Genomic DNA, 20,661 nt, shown 5'->3' on the forward strand with positions numbered 1-20,661 from the left:
AAGGTAACAACTATCACCTTTATAGATAGGCCTATTTACGAGGGGGTACCCAAAAGTTCCCGGAATAGCTCTGCCTTAGGCGGAGCTTGCGTAGTACAAATTCTCACCACTTGGCTCTTGTAGCGCTGGTCTTTGCCAGCTCAGTGCCGCCTGTTGTGTTGACCTGATGTGTTCTGTCCCCGTGCAGTAATAGGTTTTGCTAGTGCTGTTTGTGATCGTGCCGTTTTTTACGATGGCAAGTTTGAGTAAACAGCGTGCAGCTGTAAAATTTTGTTTTCTGCTTGGCAAAAACACCGCTGAAACAGTTGAAATGTTGAAGACAGCCTACAAAGACGGCGCTATGGGGAAAACCCAAGTGTATGAATGGTTTTCTCGGTTTAAAAATGGTGACATGTCAATTCAGGACAGCCATCACCGACGAGGAGTACAAAACATATTTTGAACAGTGGAAACAACGATGGGATAAGTGTATAAAGTGCAATGGAGAATACTTTGAATACTAAGTTTGTTTTGTAAAAAAAATAAACATATGTATACTTAAAACAAAATTCCAGTTTTTGTTGGGTACTTCCTTGTAGATCTAGATCTCAAGCAAGCAACTTAGTTTAGTTTAAATTATTTCATTGTACATCCTAAGCTTGTGTATCATAAGATCACGGAATACAAGTTTTAACTGTGATCCTTGAGTAAAATTGAAAGTATGCATAAAGCTGCATTATACATGATTATATAACTTCTGTTACAATTTTGCACAAGAATTTATTGAACATAATCAATATTTCAACAAAACAAATGCAGAATATATAAGATTGATCCAAAATTGATATTATTAAGCGGTAAAGTTAAACAAAAAGGGTTAAGACAAACGTTAAATGGTAATTTTTATTAGAAAAAATATAGTTTTAAGGTGTTGTTTCAATTAATGTAAAAATAAGATGTATATTATATATGGTTTCAATACTGTGCTAGATTTGTCTTGCATTTCTGGAAATATACTTGTACAAAAGTAACCAATGCTCATATTTTGAAACAAAGAAGTTTTAGAACTATAGAATTGTGTAATAAATACCTACATTGTTGCGTTTAAATCACTATTACAAATTTGAGAAGTTCTCATAATATCAAATTATTTTTTCACTGTGTACAAATAAAATTGACTTGGATTGCAATGTTTTAAGTGGATAAAAAAATAAAATTAAGGCAACTGAAATTACAAGGAGTGATGCATATACTACAGTAATGATTACAGACAGTAAAATGTCATTATGTAATCTGGATTAAATGCAGACAAACTTTTTCCAGTGTTAAGATAATAAGCCCATAATAGGTTCAGTAAACATCTTGGACACAGATAAAATCAATTGGTTGTAATCCACTCTTAATGCGTGTAACAAGTGAATGGCCTGAGATTCAAGCTTTCAATTTACTTCACTCCCCAACACAGCACAATAACTTGCACACAGCTCTTATCTGTAGCAAAGGTAAGTTGTAGTTGCATTGGTGTTTTTTTTTGGTGTTTTTATTTTTTTATTATTTTTGGTATTCTTATTTATTTATTCACTATATTTATTCACTTCTTGCAATTTTTTATTATATTAAATCGAAATTATTGATCACCCGAATTTTTAACATTAATACAATACAATATTAATGCAGACATATTACATATTAATACCTTAGTGCAGTTACAAAAACAAACAATTTTAACACTGAATGTTAGTTTACAACAGTGATAAGACTAGACAAATGTTACAAGGGACATCCAGGAAGTAAAGTATGCTTAGTTAAATACTTACAAAATAGTAGAAAACACCACTAGAGTGAAATCCATTGTAGTATTCAGTCTTTTAATATTCAAAACATTCTGCCTTCTAAGATTCACAGAAAAAAATAAAAAAAGTTCTAAGATCATTTAGAACAAGACACATGGAATAAATGATTGCACTAAGGTTCAAGTCCCAAAATATATAAAGAACTGGAAAACAAGAAATTGGATTTTTTAACCATCTTCCTTATCATCCTGACTTTGATACCTATTCTCAAAATTGATACGATATCTGTTGGGGGGGAGGGCAGTGGTATAGCCAAGAATTGGGTTTGATAGCTCCGGCATCCATTAACTCACACTTTGCGACACAAGAGGATAGAGAAATGAGTTAGATCGTCCTTATTTGTTGATTTATTTTTGTTTATGATATTTCAAAAGCATTGATGTTTGGAAAATGTTGACCGCAACTTATAGAAAAAGGTAAAAGGAGTTTATTATCCAGAAACTTTGCAGAAACAAATTAGCTTATTTTAATGAGCTTTTCATATGACTGTGAATTCAATGTGCCCACTACAAACAAAATTGATTGATGCCAAAATATTAACTGTTTCTGAGGTGCATGGTAAAGAAATTACTTCTTTGATAAGCCATATTCCGTGTTCATAGAAAGTACAGATAAATGGAATACAAAGGCCTACCCTACTGAAGGTGTTTACTGAAATTTTACACTGATGGATCATACTTAGACTCCAGAGCATGGTTTGGTATATATGAGTTAGGAGCCAGACTGGCAATGCCCCGGGCTGGAAAATATGCCACGGACTTCCTAGCAGATGTCATGGAAATTGAAACATGTGCCAAACAGCTCACACAGAGGAGACCTACAGGTGCAGAATATCTAATACTATTAGGCAATCGGGCAGTTTTAAAGGTGGTTGACGCCTTCTCCTTTGACTCAAGGTAATATAAGAATACAATAATGCACTAATGGAACTGTAAAAGACTTTCTTATTCTTCAAAGTTGTTGTCTTGGCTGGGTGCCAGATCATAGACATTTCTGGAAATTAAACGGCAGAAGTCCTAGCCATAGACTGTTAAAGCCTTTTGGTAGGATACAGATGAGCTGTGGAGTAGTCTTCTCCTACAGTAAACCTCTACAGTAAATGTCTGGCACATAAGGATCAAATCCAGGACTTAGAGAAAGGTCTCAGGACTCAAGAGTCTTCAGGAGGCAGAATTAACGAAACCCATACAGACAAACAGTCCTACTATTTTTTAAATCAGGAAATGATTCCTAGGATCTTATCTATTTAGTTCAAAGGAAATCATAGAACAGGAGCTCACAAATCTAATTTATTGGTTTTGGCAGAACCCCTTAGATTTAAGGGTTAAAAAAAAGAAAGGGACGCACATAGTTCCTTTTAGACCATGTTGCTCTGCCATGTTTTGAGATTGTGTATAAAATATTGTAGTGCACTTAACTGTACACCTGCTAAGACAATGAGAACACCTCTATATTTAAATTACACTGAGTGGCTGCTGAGTAAACAAAACAGAGTTCTTTGTATTCAAGGTGTCAAAACAATGCAAAGAGTTTGTTTTAAATATCTTCATCATTGACTTTTTTAGATCTCTTAATTTCTCCGTACTTGGATTTCTGATTCCAGGAGTCAAGTTTGTAATAGTGTTAGATTTCAGATGCTGAACCGAGCGGAAGGTAAAATAGAGCTTAACTCAACATTCACATTGAATTAACTCTTTCCACCATTGCTATGTTATGTGTATCCATTGCTATCGGCTTGCACAAGACAGTGGGTCAGTTCAAACCTACAAAACAGACATTACCGATACCAATACACCCATACTAAATCACTCAGAAGTAAAGTAATATTTTTTATTGACTTATATTGCAGGAACAAAATAAGGACACTTTTTTGGACATCCCTCACACTTTATTCTAAAAGATATTTTTTACTTTTTTAAAAATAATCCACATACCTGTATCTCTCTACTCCACAATCACATTGGATAGATTATTGTATGATAATGATAAACCTTAATTTCGGTCAAGTGTGATATCTCTCAACCGAGGATTTTGTTGCATGTATACATATAAATTTACTATCAAAATGTATTTAATAAATGATTTACTTCCCGATGACCCTTGTTCAGTTACAATATTTTAAAATTATACTCATAAACATAATATAAACTTACCACAACAAACTCATGCCTATCCAGGCTTCCATCTTTGTCCATGTCAGCGAGATCCCAAATTTTTCCTAACGTATCAATTGGTAATTTGGAATCTATCAAGAGACCTTTCACCTGGAACAGAACACAGCATAATAGTGGGAAAGTTTTACAATCTGAGCAGAAATAATTTGGCAAGAGTGATACGTTTACTATTCACTCTACATTACAAATAATACAGTACTTAAATAGTGCTCATGATAAATAATTAAAACCAAATGTATTTGCAGAGTAGACCTCAACCTTTCCTTATTTTGTCCTTCTTTCCCCCAAATTGATTTGAGGCAAAATAACAAAATTCAGTTCCAATGGATATCATGGGTAAAAAAAAGTAGTCTTTTCATAAAGGTACACTTTTGCAAACTAGAGCATTAGATCTCGAGTTACTTTCTTTGGCTTCAGTTAAAAACCTATATACAAAGAAATATTTGCAAAGAAAACAAATTACAGATAACACTTTCCTTCACATGAGTGTACATAGAACAAATAGTCCCTCCAGGTCAGTCGGAAGAAGTAGGTAGGTCTTGTAACAACATAAATATTTATTAATAATTTATTTCTTTTAGGATTTACATGAAGTAATCAATATCTTAAAAACCATTTAGGACAAAAAACATTGTTTATTTTTAAAAGTTCAGGAAATGCTATTAGCATTCCAGAACACTTTTTACTTTTTCTCTAGGTCCATATACCACAAAACTGTGAATTTTTTATGTCCACAAAATTGAAATGGCACACCAAGCTGAGATGTTTAACCTTTTGGAGTCTATTTATTCCCCACTGGGTTGACTCATCAGGTCTAATAAATCTCAAGTGAATATGCCTATATATCAATATTCTTTATAAACATCATCACTATAAATCAATAAGTTCTTGTTTTTATCAAGAAAGAACCTTGTACCATTATCGTAAAAAGTTAAGTAATGCAATTTAAAATTGTATTCATTATTTTTTTATTTTTATGTTCATGTTTTTTACCTACTTACTTTATTATGTTACTATATACTTTACTTTATTTCTTTTTGAGTCAAAACTGCAAGGAAGTACCCATAATAAGTATTATTCATATTATAAATTCCTACAAAATTAATTTCATTACTTAAGAAACATATAATTTGAAAATAAAAATGTATATTTTACTATATATATATATATATATATACAACGTATTGCATTCATTAAAATAACCCATTGTAGCATTAGAAAGTACGTAGAACTAATTATATTGATAAAACTGTAGAAGTGCATTAGTTGGTGTGCTCTTTTGAACAAAGTAGGCAACTTGAAACATAAGTAGGCCTACATAAAATATTTGGGTTCTTTTTCACTTCAAAACTGAATATTATATCAGTATGAGAGTAAAAAAAATACACAAGTTGTTACTATAACAATGGATTTTTGAACTGTACATAAAATTTAAAATGAAACAGAAGAACATTTACTGTTTGGACTAATTTACAAAATTTACACATCATTCCCCAGTTATGCTAAGGCTTAGGCCTTCTCTTAATAGTTTTTTGTAGTATGATACTTGTCAAAACACGAGTTAGGATGGAGTCCAGGTTTGCATGGAACTAGGCCTAGGCCTAACCCTACCTGGTGCTGAAGGTTATTGTTCAACTTTGTTGTCATCTAAATCGCAATCACTTACTACACTTTCATCCTCAGAAATAGCAAATCAATCAATATCCCCATATCACTATCAAAATCAAACAGTGCATCCTCAAGGTCTTCATCATGCAAAACATTTGCATCACTACCGTTTTGGCTCTTTCACGTCATTTTAGTTGAAAATGAAAACTCATTTTAAACATTTATTTGTTGAAAACTAAATAATTATAATAACTTAAACGTGTACTTATTCCTAAACAAAAAACTTCGAAAGAAATATTTGCCCAAACTGCAGCAGACGCTACAAGTCGTTGGTTGACTGAAAATAAAGACTACACAGGTTTTCAACTATGCATTGTAATAATGCCGAAATTGAAACCGTAGAAGAAGAAGGGAAAATGTAATAAGCTGATTTAGTACAAAAAAATGTACCTGACAACTAACTTCATAAGAAATTTTTTTTTTACATAAAAAATATTCGTGTCAATAATGAGGCAATTATTATACAACCGAATGAGTTTAATGCATATAAACAATACATGTTCCATTTTGAATAATTAGTTACGTTTTTATATACAAGTGGAAAACTAAGTAAAGAAACAAACAAACCTTATTCCCTGGTATAACACCATTGAGAGGTTGTAGAGAGTCGAACAGCTGGTCATACTTGGCTCTCTCCTGAGGTTTGATGGCCCAGTCACTCAGAGTCGCAGGCACTGAGTTAATCACATTGTTGTGAATGACCGCTGGCACATCAGCCTGTGAGAAATATACTTTGTTAGCAATATCATAAAAGTGTTACACCACCCTTAGACATAATATGGAATTATTACACTAAACACAGTGATAAATCCAGGTCCCTTCTTCTTCCCTCCCAACTTCTTCTTTTTCAACTAGTGGTTAAAGGTAACTTGGCTTTTTAGTGAAAACTTGTTACTATAAATCAATTTGTCTGTTCCTATTTTGTCAGAGTGACTATCAATAAAGTGATTTAATTTCTTAAATTAAAATTATCCTCTTCCATTACTCTTACTGTCCCTGTTGTTTATTTTCTTCTGGAAGTTTTTAAAACACTATAAATTGTTTGATTAGTATTTATAATTACTTTATGTAATGTTGTAGATGGAGCTTATATTGGTACTGATAACTTACTTACATTAAAATATTAAACCAATATTAAACACTTTTATTATTTTGTGAGGCCTTTCGATATCAAAGATAACTTTTGTGATGTGTCTGAAGAAGATATCTTTGATATCGAAAGGCCTCACAAAATAATAAAAGTGTTAAATATTGGTTTAATGTTTTAATGTAAGTAAGTTACTTTATGTAGTTTCTTTTGATACAATTTTAGTGTTTTGATGGGTTCCATCGTGATTTCTGTTTTCTTTGTAAATAACATAATAATTCATGGTAAGATTGTATTTAAATTGCTGTACAATTATATTTTTGTTCAGCTTGGCTTGTTATATTATCAATAAACTCAACTTCAGGTAGAAAAATAAAGTTGCACAAGGCCTGGATTTGAAGGTAGCAGAGAGGAGTCCTCTTTATAGTACTTGGGTTATCTTTAAGATTTTAAAATCTAGCAAGTTCGACAATAGAAAAAGAAATACTTCCTTTTAGTAAATTTATATTCAAAAAATTACAATGGATCCTGTTTTATAAACAACAGCACTTCAATTTTGATAACAAAGATTTTGGGTTAATTTTGATGAATTATTCCATTTCTACAGAACTTTTACATCATTAACAAAGTGTTATGAGCATTATTCCAGAAGAATTTTCTAGATGTTACGTCAGTAACTCTTCAACATAAAATTTTCTTTGGACCATAACAAATATTTTGTAGGTTGTTGCACAGCCAGTTCAAGATATTCATTGTTTGCTGCACATGTTGATATAGTAATAAAATAGCCATATATAATTTTCTTATAATATGTATATTTTTGTTCTTAATAAAATTTGATACAAAATGTATCGATATCTTGAAATTATAATATAGTTTATTTTGATGATTCTAATAATCAGTTAATTACTACCTTTAATACTTTTTCTGCAATTTGTGAAGTAAAAGCAACTCATGCTTCCATCCCAATTTTATTTAGGTTTTACAATTAGTAACAATTAAAAACAAATCATATTAACTTGTTTTCCTGTGTATTTCTACATAAAAATGTATAAGCAATATACTTAAGTTAAGATTTCTACACGGGTTTAAAATAAAAGTGACATTTGTGGTAATTTAGAAGTTTTTCAATAACTGTTATTATTGTGGTAAAAAATCTATTATGTCCATTTCAAAAAAAATGTGGCTGAACTATACAAAACAAAATGCTTCCCTATAGAAACAAATATAGTTCAAAAGTTTTGTACATCTTTTACTTGATTATAATATTTTTTTATTATTGTTTTTGGTTTTATTGATTGATATGTTTATTGATTTGACATTTTAAAAGCAGGATTTTTTCTTTTATTTGAAATGTGACTATTAAATATATATATGATAAATAGATTTGTTTGTGTCAGTTTCATAACCTATGGACTAAACAGATTGCAAAAATATATAGCACTCTAGGGTTTATCAATATTATGTGTCATTTATAAACAATTTAGTGAACCTATGCACAAAGGCAAAAATCAGCCTGCTGACTTCTGACTGACACTCCTAGGTCTAAAAAAGAGTCTACTGCTAAGGGAGGTTTTTTTATAGTTTGCGAAAAGTTATTGAGAAGACAATCAATGGAGCGAGTATTACAATCTCCATTGTACTGATCTCTAATGTTATGTTTGTTCCTATTTTTGGATTTCTTTTAATACCATCAACATGTTAATTTTGTAAGTATGAACCTGATTATTGTATTTTAAAACTGAGTTAGTAAGCAAATTTGAATTATTTATTGTTTTGTTTATTAACTTTTACCACATTATCTTCAATACATTAATTTAATTATGAAGAGGTAAACAAAATACAAAAAGCACAGAAACATACCATCTTGGGAGGAGGGACATCCATAAGAATGTTGGCTATGTTGGTATCTCGTCCCATCTGCGCCAGTGACACCAGCTTCAACGCCACAAAGAACCCAGACTTGTTGAGGTATCCTTTACCATTTGGATCAGATAAATCCCAGATCTGAAAAAATATTTTTCAGATTAAACAAATTTAGAAAAAATAACATCACATATTTATAAATGGAATAAATATTATGCACATGTATCTTTGTTATAGTATTTTCTTTCCTTTAAAAACAAATGATTTTTAAATCTATTCTACTTATTTACTTTTTAAATGTTGAGTGAAAGCAAATGGATCAGCAACAGAAAACATCCAATGCTCTAAAAATAGTGGCTTCATTGGAACCGGTCCAAATGAGATTAAAATGAAATGGCAGTCATGGAAGTTCACAAACTAGAACATTGTAAGTGGTTTGTTACAATTGCCTATGAAAAATTAAACTGTGTCCATATAATAAAGAATGAATGAACAATAAAATAACAATTATGTTACTAACGGTGTAATATTATTAATTGAGATTTTTTTTATTTCAAGATGCTGCAAAATACTGATTTAATTTAATTCATTTCTAACTAACGGAAAAATTATTAATTATTTCTGTGCTGTAAAATAACAAAAATTATGAAGTATAAAAATCTTGTTTGTTAAAAGCTTCAATAAATTTAAAGTTGTTAAATTGTATAAACCAAGGTACAATTTAGTCACAGTTACACTTGTGGGGCAGTGTCCTTCCTGTAGTCACATAACAGATAACTGATGCTGTTTATCTCCAGCCTTATCACACTGATAACGAAAACTGTGTTTCTCCCTATCTGGATTCTCAATTGCCTGCTCCAAGCTAATAAACAACTGAGACCACTCACAATTCTCATATCTATCATACTGTTCACTGCATCTGTCAATGTAACAATAAATCTCACACCTCAGAAGTGCTAAAATGATGAGAGAATACTCAAATTTTTAGCCTAAGGGCTAAAACTGCCTCCAAAGTTTTGTGGGACTGAAGATCAGGGTTCAAAATCCAACACAAGTACAACTATAATTCTTTTTCTACAGCAGTAGTTTTTGTTAGAATCCAAGTCAATTTATTACAAATAATTTTCTTAAGTTACAATTACTTATGCACACTTAGCATTCATTAGTAAGCTTCAGACCACTCCCCCAAAAAATCATGCAGCTACTGTTCTAAAAATAGATCAATCAGAAAATTACTTGGCTTTTGGAAACTTAAAGTATGCCTTTGTTGGTTAAAAACATACAAAACACATTTATTTTTTGTATACATTTCTATAATTTACTAAATTTACTGCTTATAATTAGAAGCAAAATATCAAATATAAAAAGTATGCAGAATTACAGGGGGAAATTATTGAATTACTTATTCAGAAAATTTATATAATTAGTCCATATTCTGATTCAGCTTCAGGTTTAAAACACTCCTCAAAAACAGTTTTTGTGTGCTATAACCACATTGTTTTACTACATTTTGCAAAGGAAGCACTTGTTTTTATGCCTCTATTCCTTGGATACACTAAGTATTGAATTTTCGTTCTTTTCACATTTGCTCTGTTAGTGTTTTCTTACTCCAATGGAACTTGTGCAATCTTTTTTGCAGACTACCAGATATATTACGGAATATGAGGCAGGTTGCCTTACAGCTTATGGTTTTACATTGCAAATCCAATTTCCTTCCTCATTGTCATTTGTAACATAATTAGTGTCGTGGTCAGAAGCACTGATATTTATTATCTTCTTCATCATGATCGATTCCAGCTCAATAAGAAAGTATCAACTTCATTCCATATCTTTAAGGATATAGACTAAGCGCAGCATTGCAGCCAACCCCTTCCAGTTGTTTCTAGATTTAACAAGGTAGTACTTAAGGTTTAATTTGAGAATTCTTCAATTAGAAAGTCTGTGATGTTTTTAGAAAATCCACATATTTGCACAACCCTATGAACCCTATATCTGAGCAATATTATATGCAAACATTAAAATAGCCACTCCATTTTCGATCCTTTGCAGGCTTTTCCTCTTCCTCTCTGTAACTGTAGACACTATTACTTTTCATAGTACTTTTCATTCTTTGGGCCAAACAGCCTCCAGAGCCATATCAAGTTAACAATTCACCATCTGAATTGGTTCTTAGTTTAATTCAACCTATCTCGGGACAGAAAGAAATGTCACTGTGGACAACTGGTTCACTTCCATTCCTTTAGGAAGGGAACTGAAGAATCAGCATAGATTATCACTTGTCGGTGCTTTAAGGAAAAATAAGAGAGAGGTACCTTCTTTATTTGTAGAAACTAAGCAAAGGCCTCATGGCAAATCTACATCTGCGGCGAACATACGGGCCTAAAGCTGTGTCTGAACTGCCCATTAGATGGACCAGAAACCATGATCACTGATGAATCAGATTAAATCAGAGTCTTATAATTTTCAACTTTTATATTTACTTCACTGAACTACTAAGCTTTACTAAGCTTATAAAAAATAATGTTACTGTACTCAGTATTCTTAAACATTCTATGATTAGTTTTATTTATTAAGTTCTATTAGTATTTTTAAATAATGTTTTTTTTACTATTTTATTTATATTGGATATAGAAATTTTAATTTTGTAATGTAAGTTAAAGTACACATCAATTTCAATTACATTTATATAAAAACATAAAACTACTCATAAATTATTCACTTATTTGTTTTCTAAATACATTATAAATAAAGGTTTTTATAATTTATGAGCTGTTTTCAATTTTACCAGTGTTTTCTATGGATTATTCAAGCACGGTCTCACAGACCGTGCGCGAGCAATGACGTTCCAGGCGGAGCGCGACTAACGCAGGGTTAAGAAATTAAAAAGATATAGAATGATTTTGTTCTCCATCTAATGAGGCAAACAACTGTTTAAAATAGTTCAGACAGCCACTAATAGATTGCATACGAATACTGTCTGTACGAAAACGTGGTATTCACATGAAACTTCTACTGTGCAGTGAGTTTGCTGACCGGGATAGTCATGTAAAATCTTTGTTGCATGGTTGAAATATGATAAACTACAAACAATGTTTAGTAAAACATAGCATTCTTGAAACAGTTAATTTTTAATATGTATGAAAATTATAAACTACTGTGATGATAGGCTTAGTCCACTAACCGTGTCAGTGGCACTAAAATGTTTCAAGGCTGTTTTTTCCATCAAATATTATTTGTAACACTTTTGCAACATGCATATTTGGTGAATTTAAAATAAATGAATGTAATAAAATAGTACTGGTTCAGTATGGTTTCCTTGTGCGACTCCAGATTTCATTTATTATTTTGTGAACTTATTTGTTATGTTGTCCCATGTTAACCAACCCCAAAATGTACAGTGATTACACTTTACTCCTTTCAATCAATTGTTAGTCATTATGAAATTGAAACGTATGATAAAACATGAATCCCTTACCTTACTAAGAACACCATCTGAAAGTCCTGATTTCTTTAAGAATTTAGCAGCGTCTAAAGCACCAACGCTACCTTGGTTATTTGGATCAACCTGGAAATATAATTAAATTAGCAATAAACTACGAAAATGGATTACTAGTAATGAAAATCTAGTACATAAAAGAGGTCTTAAACTTATCCACAAACATTAGTTAATTAAATATTTACTTAAATAAAGAATTTTAAAATGTGTGCCAGTTCATCAATTACAGAAGTTCAAATTGGTTTAGAGCAGTGGTTCTCAATCTTTTTGAACTTAAAATCCCATTTCTGTGTCTGAAATTTCGATGACCTCCGACTATAAATTGTATTTGCAAAGCAGTAAATAAATAGGTTCATATACTGTTAAATGCTGCGATTTTATTTTATGGTATTCCCTCATTAAATATTTTATACAAACTAAATTTATTCTTCAATAATAACAGTCCAACAGTAAAATCAAAAATATGTAACGTAAAAACGAAATAAAAATATAATGTTTTTGGTTGTGTTATGAAGCCTGCAGTCGAGCGTGATCAGCTTGTGCTGCTACATATAGGAGATTTTATGAACTGCCTCAGGGTACCAATAACTTGGTATTCTGTCTGCCCAATCTAACCAGTAACTTTTTTACTCTTTACGTGTTTAATTTGATGTTTTGAGTTAATTAAACGTTGTAATGGATAAAGTGTTTCCATGAAATAATCAAAAATGTTTGTTATCTGGATTTCACACATCGTGGATTCAAGGATAAACTAGTAAGCTTTCTTGATCAAAAACGTAGCTTTTGTCTTCCGCGACTCCCACGTTGAGAACCCCTTATTTAAAGAACTATACACGAAGACTGTAATAAGCCTTTCACAAAAGCAATTTTGATTTATTCATTAGAAGCAGCTGTTTCCAAGAGATTAACACATTCACTACAAGACACTATGAGCTCAGTGTGCTATATATCCAAACAAATAGCACTGTAATGCATGGTAACCAAATAAGAATTAACAATTGAACAATTGTTTATTTCAGCAATACTTTTATAAGCCATAAAAACATTTTGTATAGTAGATTAAATGCTTACCAGTTGGTAATATGACTCGTATATGGAATTATGACTGCCGGCGACCTAAAACAAAGTTAAAATGTCACATTCTTATTTCAAATAAATCAGACTTAAATAATGCTAATTACATATTGTGTTAACTACATCTTATTCTTACACAACTGAATTTTATTCATGTTGAAATGATTTGGTAAATTATGATCCAATAATTTAGGGAGATAGTTATAATTCCGTTAAAATATGAAAATGTGTTAAGTATTTTAACCCTTACCAGACATATTAACAGAAATCCTGCACAGTAAAAGTGATGCCCTATGTGTATGCCAGAAAGTGTTGCAATCAAAGTTTTAGTCCCCCATCACATACTGTATTTTATAAAACTGTGAAATTAATAGTCTTGTAGTAAATAGCAATAAAACAGAAAAATCATATCTCTTTAAATAATACAATTTATTTATTAAAATTGTGATAGATAAACAGTTAAATTATTAGGTATACATCTTGTTAGTAAATTAAATTGACATTGTCACACTCAACAAGCATGTAGAAATTTATCTAGAGTAATATGTTTCTTGCACTAATTGGTAAACAATGTGACTTTTAACGTTAATAATTGCTTACTTTGCATTTTTCATTACACATTTAAAATATGGGATCACTCTATGAGGCAATAATACAGGTTCAAAGAAAGTCTTGATTTGGTCAAAAAAAAAGCACTGAGTCATAAATAATAAACCAGAAAAAGTTTCATGTAGACCTATTTTTAAGGAATTACAATTGTTGACTTTGCCAAGCTTATATATTTATTGTTGTCTAACTGATATAAAGATATTGCGTAGTGATTTGATATTTAGAAAATAAATACACCAATATTGCACTATAAAAAACTACTTGTTAGATTTAATACCAGTTAGGCTAGAAAAAAAACCCAATAACAGCCATATTTATATGAAAATTTAACTTTTCAACCAACTCCCAGAGAAAGTATGGTCTGTACCCACAAACAAATTTCAATTAGTCTTAGGGAATTGGTTAAAAGAAAATGATGAGTAATCTTAACTTTTAATGTCAACGTAGTTCTTCTTTTCATGTTTTTTATCTTATATAAATATATGTATGTGTTTATCTTGTTAAGCAGTTTCAGATTGTTTTTTAATATTATTATACCACTTTAGGTCATTGTTAATTCTTTATACTTTTTACTTCACATTGTACACTGACTTTGTTAATTGCATTATTGTAAATGCTTATCAACAATAACATTTCTTGATTCTTTTTAAATCAATGCACTGAATACTGAAGAGAATATGATTGGTTGTTTGCAAAGCATTTGATTGTGTCAGTGCCAACATTCTTTTTAAAAACTTGCATGCATCTCTTTGAATAAAAGAACGAGCCATTGATTAGCTTGTATTTTTTTTTTCAAATAAATAACAATTCCTTGAAATCGTAGACCACATCAAATTTCATGTCAAATCTTTTTGAGAATGAAGAATAACATTAAATTAAGTATATGAAAACATTTTTAAATGAATAATAAATTAAAACTGTTACCTTAAGCACTTTAATTATTTTTACACCTATGCAAATGCAATTTGTTCTGGCTAATAGAGAATTTGAATTGAATAAATTATTTTAATTTTTTAAATAGTAACCGTAATTTTACAAAATAGGAACATATACGATACTAGTAATTAAAGTGGTTTGAACATACCACACAATACATTATTAGAGTCAATAAAAATGTTGCTTCTGCACAACCATTGAACAATTACTTATTATAAGTAGGTTATTCTAAAATGATGATGTATGGATGAGGTGACTATAGCAATGTTATGAAGTCATATATCCTACTAAGTAAAGGTTTGTTCAAACCATGCAATTGCACAGTAGTTCCTCTAAGATAGTATAATCAAATGTATTAAAAATTTATTTGAATATCCAATTCAAGCTGGGGTTTAAACTATTCAACATTTTACCTCAATTAATTAAATTAATGAATTAATACAATTTATATAAAGAAAGCAACAAGGCTTTAAGTGGCAAGATAAATCTACAGTGTTGAGGAATTCATGGGTCTACATAATGGCAATAAAATAAATTATTATGAAAATGTCATTAATATAAATTATAAATAATGAAATTTCTACATAATCGGTTACTATAAAAATTAACATTTACTAAAAATCAATTGGAAAAGTCTCTCCTTAGCTACACCACAATCATTTATCAACAAAGCTCTATATTAAGGCTTTATATTTTATTTTTGTTATTATCTACTATAGTAACTAAATTTAAATTATTACACACATAAACATTCATATCACAACATTATCTCAATTACAACAAGATTAAATATGTGGTGTTCCACTTCCTTCTTCCCTAAGGAAAAATGGGATAAGTGTTGTTTTATCAACTTGCGGAAAACGAAAAACAAAGTTTGAACGTTTATTGTAAATTTGCATAATATTTACTCACCTAATAATGGATTGTTTTTATTTCTATGATTGATGTACTCTTTAAACATATAATTATTTTAGGAAAATAATTGTTCAAATTTTTTAATAAATATTTTAAAATTTTTTGTACTAATTATCTTCTTTATGCCCTAAAGCCTTTGAGTATTCCCTTATTCTCTAAACGTTTGCCCTAGTATCTCATTGAGACAAGTAAATAAAAACGTGATTAATACATCTTTAATGAATATTTACATCAATGGAAAACAAATAACGTTACTCAATATGTGAAATAACGTTTAAACATCAGTTTTCATCTAAATCAGTCTTGACTCTCTTGAACTTCATACATTACATCTGGGAGAATATCTCGTTTGTCAGTAATAAATGTTGTTGTAGTAATCATAGAATACTGTTGGCAAGGGATTTAGCATACTGATTGTCTTTTTTTCTTCTTTTCAGTAATTGTAATTTTTTATTGTACGATAAAGGGAGCACCAACATGTTTCTTGACTGCTCTACTTGGATCAGTGAGAGTAATTTGGATCGTAGATCATCACCCAAAGTGTTTTTGTAGATAATTCTATATGAAATTTTAGTGAACCGCATCCACTCTACCTTTTGCCCTACAAAACAGTCTTTTCTTGACTTGTTTCATACAGATCCACATACTGAAGAAATCCTGTTTTTTGCATTTCTACAACTTTAAATTTAGCCTTTGCTCTAGTTTAGCATACTATTTGTTTCCATCATGGAATAGAAATGGATATCACCGTCGAACTCCATTTGTGTATGATATTATAATGTTGAGGAGAACATGACATGCATATCTGAATTTCTATTTCAGCCTCCTCATATGTCTGAATACAAAATAACATGTTTTCGTTGTTGAGGAATATTGTTTAGCGTTTAGAAACACACGACCCTATCTAATTTGAACCTCTTCCTTTATCTACTTCGATCCACATATAGCAGTACGCTTGATTGTTATGGATTGTCAAATTGAAGGTCCATAGTTGATATTTATAAAATACCACTCAAGACTGAAGATGAGGGGTTAGGAGACATTTTTTAAGGTCAAATATTATTCAGGGCTTGCATTTTGTAATTTTCTATAGATGTATAAGCTTTGTCTGTTAACCCATGATATCTTGCTAATGCTTTTAGCAATACTGAAATATATCTACATAGCAAGTTTGTTAAAAGTGTGACATTCATTACACACTTTAAGGAGTTTTATCTACAAATTCATTTGACAGACTGTTTCATACATACCAACTTACTGGTGGACTGGATGTACATTGTTTGTATTCCCTATGTAACAATGATAACGTTATCATTAATAACGTGGTAATAAGATGGCAGATACCACATTTCAGAATTGTCTTCAAGAGTAATGACTGTCATATGACGGTACTGACAAAATGTGGTCTCGAGCACTTTCAATGACGTGATAAGACTAGCAAATGTAAGAAGTTCTTTTAAAATAGTCCAATATATTCCAAAATTCATGGAATAACTTTCTTGTGTCATCCATCACAAACTTCAGTTTGCATTTACGTTTGCAATATTCCCAGGGTACCCATTTTTTTCCTCAGATATTTTTACCACTTTCAGTACTATACACCTTTCCAGAATTTCTACTTAACATTCTCATTGACAATATCTTCGTGATCTGCCTTTTACACTAAACCTTTCTTTCTCTCTTTAAAAGATACATGATCTACACCTACTTGCATTTCCTATAACACCTCAGTTTTCACTAATATGCGTCATCTGCAGGGTTTGGTTTAGAATCATTTGGTGCTTACTTCTTTATAGTGTTCCTAACAACAGGAAACCTCTTCACCAGAATCTGAAGAACTATAGTTTTCTGGTAAATAACACAGATAACGGTCCAAACCCATTTGCAAATTGTATTGATCTCCTCTGAAATTGAACCTGTGACCTCTAGGTAAGAGATACGAGGCCAAACCCACTCTAAAACATCTCACTTGCAATTACTAACCTTTCCATATTTGGACATACAGTACTCAGACTTTCCTACTTTTCAACCTGCTATATATACACAAGAAAATCGACATAAACATTTATTAATCAACATAATTTATAATACAAGTTTAGAATGCATAATATTTTAGCACATTTAACATTTATGGGTTTGTAAAACTCATTTATGATAATCACCAGTAAAACAGTAATAATTAGGCATGACATCCAAGACACTTCTCCTGAAATAGCTCATACAAAACTTTCTTCTAATAGTTATATTGTACATGGACATCTCACAAATAGTTAGGATTCACCTCAGTTTACAGATGCACATAAACCATACAAGCCAAGCCAACAGTTTGTTTTATAACTACAGTACTGAAAATAAAGAATGGAAAAATTGAAAAAAAAATTATCAAAAGGGATTTATAATCAAATAAAATTTAAAATCACTCAAAGCATGTAGCCTACATATATATTCAAACATAGAGATTTATAACATGTTTTACAAATATACAATTCAGCACATTTCTAAGTTTGAAAGTCCTCAAAACACGGATGAGAATATATAAAAAGCTTATAGAACGACAGCACAAGTTCAGCACACATAGATTTCCTTCCAATTATTTTATACTTTTTCTAGAAAAATAAGTGATAGTATTTTATTTCCCATGATTCGTTTAATGAGACTTGTAAATTCTAACATTAAACAGATGCACATGCAAAGCAAGTATGGTACCACATGACGCTGAGTAAAATCGTGAGAGCTTAAAATCGCCAGTAGAAAGAAAGAATGTACTAATCTACTTATTGGAAAATATTACAGGCAATTTTATCAAGAAAATACAAATACAGAATGACACATCATATATTATGACATTCTACTATTTGGGGCCATTTCTAAAACAGGTCATACAATGTCCATATTTACAATGTAAGTTAATTTTACACACTCCTGAAAGTGTTTGTAAAATAAGTCTGTTAGCATACTGCTTTAATGTAGGATAGAATGTTTTATGATATAAATAAATCTTGGAATATTCATTATTTTATAAGGCATAAGCTTATGTGTTACAACATTAATAAAGAAAATTTTTAAATAATTCTTCAAGAATAATAAATGCTTTTAAATTAATGATTCAGTAAAACATATTTTATACAATTTACACATCCTTAAAGATTGTGTACCTGACAAACATCCAAACATATGACTAGGTGAACTAGAGTGTACTGTAACATATAACTATGGTGGACAAACGGAGCTAATATTCTAAACTACAATATGCTAATATTATAAGGCATGTAACATACTGAAACACTCTAATTTAATTTTACATATTTGCTCGATACATGACAACCCCAGTGTTATAAACGTTTTTAACACCTCCATAGCCGTTCTATAATGAATGATCGTGAGTAGGCCTACTCTTGACAGTGAGCATGCCCTAAGGCTTCTGCAGCTATCAACATGTTAAATTGGAGTATAATAGCTATACAGCTAAAATATATGTAATTAACACCATCACTACAGCTCTATACTGTGATCTTAAGTACTGTACTCTTAATAGTGAGTAAGCCTTATAGGTGTCTACTAGTTAATGTGTTAGATACCAATTGTCAAACAGAGGCTATTCTAATGCATTTTTATATAAAAGTGTATAAAATTATGGTTGACTTTACCACCAAAATTTGCCAGCTGATTCCTTTTGCATCAAAGAACGTATTAGGCTAATAGTATACATGAAGGATGATCAACAGACTGCAGACAGTTGTTGACATATTGTCTATAATGTAGGCCTACTAGTCTTTAATGTAAAAATGACAAATTTCCTCATTGATACAATAGAAATAAATAACTTCTATAGAATATGCATAAAATAACGATCTTTAAGTTGTATAAAACGTAACGACGAGAAGGTCTAATAGCCACATGACACAATTACTACTGGAGAACATGGTGTTTCTTAACTTACGAATGATATATAAATATATCATTATCCGCTTACATATGCTGAGGCAATACCTCTTGTACAAAGTAACATTACTCAAAATTAGAAGGTTATGCAGTCTATTGTAATATTAATAATTGACATGGAATAAATGTCAATCTTATTAGAGGTTAGACAACACCCTTACCAGTTGAAATATAACTTTTACTCATAGTTCTACAACAATTCAGTGTTTTAAATTTAGTTGAAAATTACATCCCAACGAAAGTTGTTTTTGTAAGACACATCCTCGATAATGTTAATATTATTTATCTGTTGTAAATTAGAGTAGACATCAATGTCAAAAAAATGACAGTGACAGTTCATTTCAAATTTTGATTCGGTAGGGATATGGTGGAAATAAAAATTAGTCAAAATCTGTTAGTAGAAATAACAAAACTGGCTCAAGATTAAATAAATAAAGGTTATTAGGGACGAAATAAAACTAATTTTCAGTTTAATATATTGCAACCCATCGATTTTTATATGCTTCAATGTAAAAGCAAGTAGAGGTAGTACCGATTCTCACCAGCCATCTACGAGTTAGAATTGTTATAAATTATAATATATTTATTGTTTCTGATACATTATTATACTAGACGTTTGGAAAATAATAATAATTTTGAAGGAATTTTACCTGCGTAGGAGAGGGCAACGCAGCCATCTTCATGAGTGAGTGTACTACACGGAGTGTGTCATTGGTCAATGACTGCGAGAGACAAGAGTTTCAGAGCCAATGAGATCTTAGATCAATAAAGCGTCATTTTCAAATCCTTATTATCAGAATATCTGCTAGAATGCAGTAGTGTCAAGTGTGACTATTGCGAACACGTTAAAGGCATTTTAATTTATCTTTACCGCCAAGAATTTAAAATGAGAGTGGAAGATTACTTATATTTTTAATAAAAGGCCTTTAATGTATTTTGGTTACAGTCAGCTGTACTTATCTGGTAACCATTTTGATTGTAGCCCGGTATGAACTATGCACTTTACAACCTTAGTTTTTGTTCAAGAATAATTTGTGGAGGATGTCATTCATTAATAGCATG

At 30.7% G+C, this 20,661-nt stretch overlaps 1 protein-coding gene across 6 annotated transcripts in view; it reads right to left on the reverse strand.

Annotated features, from left to right (window-relative positions):
- Positions 1–20,392, reverse strand: part of LOC124354628 (epidermal growth factor receptor substrate 15-like 1) — a 78,854-nt gene extending 58,462 nt beyond the window's left edge. For 2 of the 6 annotated variants that reach the window (XM_046805239.1, XM_046805238.1), the window contains exons 1-6: positions 20,250–20,391; positions 13,195–13,239; positions 12,103–12,192; positions 8,625–8,768; positions 6,242–6,391; positions 3,986–4,096 (exon numbers count right to left, since the gene is read on the reverse strand). In XM_046805239.1, coding sequence (XP_046661195.1) covers positions 3,986–4,096; positions 6,242–6,391; positions 8,625–8,768; positions 12,103–12,192; positions 13,195–13,239; positions 20,250–20,282 — 573 coding nt within the window. In that variant the 5' untranslated portion in view covers positions 20,283–20,391. Of the gene's footprint in view, positions 1–3,985; positions 4,097–6,241; positions 6,392–8,624; positions 8,769–8,917; positions 8,939–12,102; positions 12,193–13,194; positions 13,240–20,249 lie in introns of those variants that run through there. The other 4 variants (XM_046805241.1, XM_046805240.1, XM_046805243.1 and 1 more) reach the window with 4 other exon arrangements.
- Positions 20,393–20,661: the final 269 nt, after the last annotated feature.

Source organism: Homalodisca vitripennis, chromosome 2, assembly GCF_021130785.1.
Source record: "Homalodisca vitripennis isolate AUS2020 chromosome 2, UT_GWSS_2.1, whole genome shotgun sequence".
NCBI lineage: Eukaryota > Metazoa > Arthropoda > Insecta > Hemiptera > Cicadellidae > Homalodisca > Homalodisca vitripennis.